Raw genomic sequence first — 6,000 nt, forward strand, 5'->3', positions numbered from 1 at the left:
TGGGAAGAGCCAAGAGGGAAAGAGCAAAGAGAGCGAACAAATCTTTGTTTGGCTTTTAACACCTCTTACATGGCCACGCACCACGCTTTCAAACATTCCTTGCTAATCTCTCGGCACCGGCCAACAATGGGATACGTTGTTGCTGCCGTATCGACATCATATCGAAGGGGTGTTGCCACCGGCACGGCCCGAAGCAATAACATGACACCTTGCAGTGCTCGGAAGGCAGCACATCTTCGGGGGTCCTTCAGGAGCCGTGAGGAGGGTTTATCGGCCCAAACACAAACCAAGACATATCCAAATGGACCCTCCCCTGCCTTACCTGGGTGCCTTGTCTGGTTTTACACACACAAAATACACTTTCCTATCTCATGACAATGTCAAGTAAACCACCCCCACCACATAAATAAGAACAGGACAACTTCACTCAAATGGGTGCCTGTTTACAAAAAATGTTCTCATTGACGCGAGCACATGCTACCTAATTTGTACCCCCACCAATCTAACAATATATTTGTGATGAACAAATAATGAATTTTTTGAGTTGTTTCAACGTTAACAGAACTGAGGAAGAAGCAATAAAGGGAGAGTTTTTCCCCATTTGATATCTCATTTACCCTGATGAAAGCCAAGTAAAGCCCTTCTCCCCATGGTCAAACAGATAATGCTATAGCGTGTTCAACCTTTAAACATGTCGACAACTAGAAGGGCACTCTTCAACGTTGCAACGTCGCCAGATATGCTTCCACCCACATCATTACATCATTATATATACTTGTACCAAGTTTGATTTAAATCCCTGAACCTCGATTCAAAACATTCAATCATAAAGACCAACTCAATTTGCAAAAATTCTGAATTATAACCTGAAACACTGCTGCCTTTTGCCAGATTCAAACTCTTGACCTCTTGTATGCCGAGTGTTCGAACATCAACGAACAACAAACTGATTAAATCAGTTTGTCGAAACAAACCCTGAGCACCACAGCAATTCAAGTCAATGAATACCTTAATAACCTGTTCATCCCACGAGTGGCATTCAGCAAGGGAAGACACGTCAGCGATGGTCCCACTCGCCGCGATGCTCACCAGACGGATTGGTACAGTTACAAGCTTACCGGTCAGCACCGCAGTGTTTAAAAGCTCTTCAGCCTGCAAGCAGCATCAAAACACAGACAACACACAGTCGAGGGCTATCAGAATGGTAGAAGCAATACAAGTCAATATATGTATCAATAGAGAGCTAAAAAAAATGAGTCTGACCTCAAATTGTTTGGTGTTAGATTTGAACACGTAAAAACTTGGTTGTTTTTGCCAGACAAAGATAAAATGGTTGTTGACAAATTGTAATAAAACCAAACTGTCTTGCTCATATTTCTTGCAGTTGGCCATCTGCTGAACTGAGTTCAGTAAGCTGAACTTTTGCAGTCAAACATCTTTTATCACATTTGTGGAACTGCCATCTTTGGACCATCAAATCACTCCAGCAGTTCTAGCAGGCGGTGCACCACCATCTCATGTCAGTACCTACACGTACCCACAATATTTTCTACCCCCATTAACCCTACTTAACAGAATACTCCTACCTAATGCACATTGGTTGGTTTCCTTCCACGCTGCTCTCTACTCTTTTTCTGATCATTCATTCCCTTGTTTGTGTCACACTATCGTCTCTGTCAGTTTGTTGCCATTTTACCTTCATGAGATCATTCTTTAATGAGTCTTGATATTGTATATCAAACATACATATTTGCTTTCTATCAAGCAAATGGTCAATAAAAAGAGTCAGCATCTGACTAAAATTTTACGTGATTGCCATGATTTGATGTGTGCGCCATGATTCAGTGTGACTGTCATGACCTTCATGACTTGGCATGATAAACCATGACTCGTCGTGACCTCCATGATTCAGTGTGACTGTCATGACCTTCATGACGTGGCGTGATAAACCATGATTCGCCATGACCTCCATGATTCACCATGACCTCCATGATTCGGCGTGGGCATCATGATATGCTACAAAAACTTCAAATTAATTTTATATTCTCAACAAAACTTCAAGTAATACTCCTTGTATTAACTAAGTTGCATCTTATTTTCAGCCATTTTAAGCTCCAGCTTGAAAAATGGGAAATTGGACAATCATACAGGGCCCTCCAGCTTCCCTCAAACAAGTAATGACCTATTTTTAATGAGTATAATGGAGTAAATAAATCAACTCTAACGTTAGCTTTCAAACTGATTTGCTTCCTTTTTGCCAATAGGGTGACTAATGTACCACTTGGGTGGCAGAAATCTGTGAACTTGTAGCCCAGCAAGGTATTCGTATTTCGTGTTCTCCCCGAAAAGGAGTATATTGCAAAGGGGAAGGGGGACGGAGGTCTCATGGTTAGTGTATTCTGTGGGGGGTTTCATGATCAGGATTTTTTGTGGGGTCTTTTTTGCAGAAATTGTTCAGCTGAAGCAGTTTGTAAAATGAAATAATTGCCCTTTAATTTCAGATGTGTTACATTAATGGCCAGTGGTTGTTGCTCTGATTTTTTAATCATCCTTGCTGTACTTGGTGTTTCAATGGAGAATACCAAGTATTTTGCTCCATGTGAACGATGTTGCACTTCAAACATTCATTTTGGAGATCACTTGTGTTCACACTTTTGTCTTCTTCCACTCAATGCGATCATGTGTGCACATCTATTTGTAATCATCATCATTATCATTATCATTGTCATCACGAGTACCCTTCAAAATAAAATATGGCTGTTCAGATGTGATATGTGAACAACCTGGGAACGTGTTCATTTACGAAGTAGGAACTGCAGCCCTGACAACTAGAAGAGATAGCAAGCGGTGTAACCTGGTATCGAGGGATATTCAAGAAGACTGGGCCATTTGTTACCCGATGTTTTGGGCAAGAATTTATCATTTGTTCAGTATGCTGGATAAAACTTGTCTACTTTTTGTGAAATACACTATGGGACAAAAGACACCAATTATCAGTGTTTGCAGATGGATGCCAAACACATTGAGATATCGCCCTGCATGAAAAACACCAAGATGACAATTTTTAGCTGAGTCGGGATTCAAACTGAGGGAAGAAAGCTCAGAGGGGAGTATGTATACTTCTCGACTATCCTGCCAGCCCCACTGTTAATTCATAAAACTTAGTTTTAAGAAGTCTCACAATGTTTCAACTACACAATAGAATCAGCAGGTGAAGTACCAGTCTTAATGGAATGGTGGTTAATGTGCCTGCTTTGATTCTAGAAGGTCATCGGTTCAATTCAAAGCTTGAGCCGATAAATACCAAAGACATTAAAAATGGCATGTACTGCTTCCTCACTTAAGGTTCAGCATTTAGAGAATAGAGTACGAATAAACCCTGTTGGATGTAATCGCTTGTGAAAGAGATATATCTCAGTTCTGACTTTGGAGAGAAAATCCCTTCAATTAGATGGCAGCATGGGCACCTAGTGTGTTCCAGGAAGTTGCTTCCACTAAAATCAACAGCTGTGTTTGTCTGTGTGCGTGTTGTTAAGGCCCTGTCACACCTTGACGATTTAGCCTGCGTATGCCTGATGTATGCAAATTTGGCTAAAACGCTGGCACACATCGAATACGTTATGGGTAAGTTTGTATACATTAAGAGCACGCTGGCATACGTCGTAGTATGCTGGCATACGTCTTAGTACGCCGAGGTGTTAGACAAATTTTCCATGCTTGAAATTTCCCGACGTATGCCAGCGTATGACTCACACGTTCCGCATAATGCTGGCAATAAGTTGTAGGCACGTCACGCGATCGTTGACACACGTCGACACACGTTACTTGTAAGTTACTCATAAGTCGAAAAACGTCGAGGTAATGTTTAGTGTACCCGAAACTTATTTCTAACCTATGAGTAACGTGTTGTAGGCACGTTTCGAGATCGTTGACACACGTCGACACACGTTACTTGTACATTACTCATAAGTCGAAACATGTCAAGGTAATGGTTCGCGTCAGTGTTCCAGACTCCTTGTTTTTTTTTTTGTTTTTTTTTTTTCTTCGGTATGACGGTGATGTTAACACTTCGATTTCTAGTGCGGTTATAACATAATCTATCTATAATTCCAGCAATCTGTGTGTGTGTGTGTGTGTGTGTATGTGTGTGTGTGTGTGTGTGTGTGTGTGTGTGTGTGTGTGTGTGTGTGTGTGTGTGTGTGTGTGTGTGTGTGTGTGTGTGTGTGTGTGTGTGTGTGTCTGTGACCACTGTTTCTTGACAAACGCTGGTCCGATCTAATTGAAACTTGCCAGATATATTGCTGGGGACCTGAGGATGTGCCTTTTCAAGGTTTGATATTAATCGGACAAGTGCTTCCCAAGTTATGGCCATTTATTTACCAACCAATGACAGGAACCGTTGCTGTGGCCATTTTATATCAACTAATGACAGGAAGTGTTGCTGCGTAGCCGTGGTCGATGGTGAAGAGAAACTCAGCCACGTTCGCCATTACGGGTTTTTACTCTCCTCTCCTCTCCTCTCCTCTCCTCTCCTCTCCTCTCCTCTCCTCTCCTCACCTCTCCATAATTTTCCTTGCGAAAAGGCAAAATACGTTGCCGCAAATTGAATAATTGGCCATTAAAACTATATTGTGAATAATCATAACTGCGATATGCAAACTTCCGGATAGTGATGAGTACTGTATTCTTTCTCGATTTTCTTAAACACAATGCCCCAATCCAGTCAGTGACGATTACTGTATTCTTTCTCGATTTTTTTTTCTTGATTTATCGACTGACTGTATTCTTTCTTTCTCGATTTTCTTAAACACAATGCCCCAATCCAGTCGTCATTTAGGACAGAGAAGGAACGGCCTGTCTGGTTGTTTGAAAGTTTTTTTTTGCACATAAGGCCACGCACGTACGGGCACGCGAGAGCGAAGGAACAGCCTGTGTGGTTGTTGTTTAATAGCCTACGCCACGTGATTGTCGCGATACGCTGCCGCGCTATGCATAAGTTAGACTATCGTTGGGCATAGGTTGTAATCAGCGACAACACGCTCAGCATTCGTTGGTATAAGTTATCTATATGTGATTGAAACGTTCTGTGTACGTTACTAATAAGTTATGCATTCGTCCAACACGTTATTATACGCCCAAAACTTTAAAAAAACATCAATAGTTCAGCGTACGCCAGCGTTTTACATACATTTTGAGACCTTGCCATATGCTGGCGAAAACGTCAAGGTGTGACAGGGCCCTTAGTTGTCATTTTTAAATGCGGGTTTCAAAAGGTGGAAGGGAGCCCTCACAGGTCTCAAGGTGTGAGTGTGAGTGTGTGTGTGTGTGTGTGTGTGTGTGTGTGTGTGTGTGTGTGTGTGTGTGTGTGTGTGTGTGTGTGTGTGTGTGTGTGTGTGTGTGTGTGTAATTTGCATAACATGCCCCACATAATATGTGTCCATAACTTGAGCAATATGTCACGCATAATGTGTGTATATAACAAGTGTAATATGTCACACATAATGTGCGTATATAACATGTGTAATATGTCACACATAATGTGTGTATATAACGTGTAATATGTCACGCATAATGTGTGTATATAACGTGTAATATGTCAGGCATAATGTGCGTATATAACGTGTAATATGTAACGCATAATGTGCGTATATAACGTGTAATATGTCACGCATAATGTGCGTATATAACGTGTAATATGTCACACATAATGTGCGTATATAACAAGTGTAATATGTCACACATAATGTGCATATATAACATGTGTAATATGTCACACATAATGTGCATATATAACATGTGTAATATGTCACACATAATGTGCGTATATAACAAGTGTAATATGTCACGCATAATGTGTGTATATAACGTGCAATATATCAGGCATAACGTGTGTATATAACGTGTAATATGTCACGCATAATGTGTGTATATAACAAGTGTAATATGTCACACATTATGTGTGTATATAACGTGTAATATGTCACACATAATGTGCATATA

General features: G+C 40.9%; 1 protein-coding gene across 1 annotated transcript in view; it reads right to left on the reverse strand.

Moving 5' to 3' along the window:
• The window catches only part of LOC147010848 (transmembrane protein 132E-like), a 611,930-nt gene that overhangs the window by 138,262 nt on the left and 467,668 nt on the right, over positions 1–6,000 (reverse strand). Inside the window, exon 5 of the mRNA XM_085859633.1 lies at positions 1,009–1,152. Within this exon, the coding sequence (XP_085715759.1) occupies positions 1,009–1,152 (144 nt within the window). The remainder of the gene's footprint in view (positions 1–1,008; positions 1,153–6,000) is intronic.

Source organism: Eptatretus burgeri, chromosome 16 (assembly GCF_056783735.1).
Source record: "Eptatretus burgeri isolate ZD-2024b chromosome 16, Ebu_testis_v1, whole genome shotgun sequence".
Taxonomy (NCBI): Eukaryota; Metazoa; Chordata; class Myxini; order Myxiniformes; family Myxinidae; genus Eptatretus; species Eptatretus burgeri.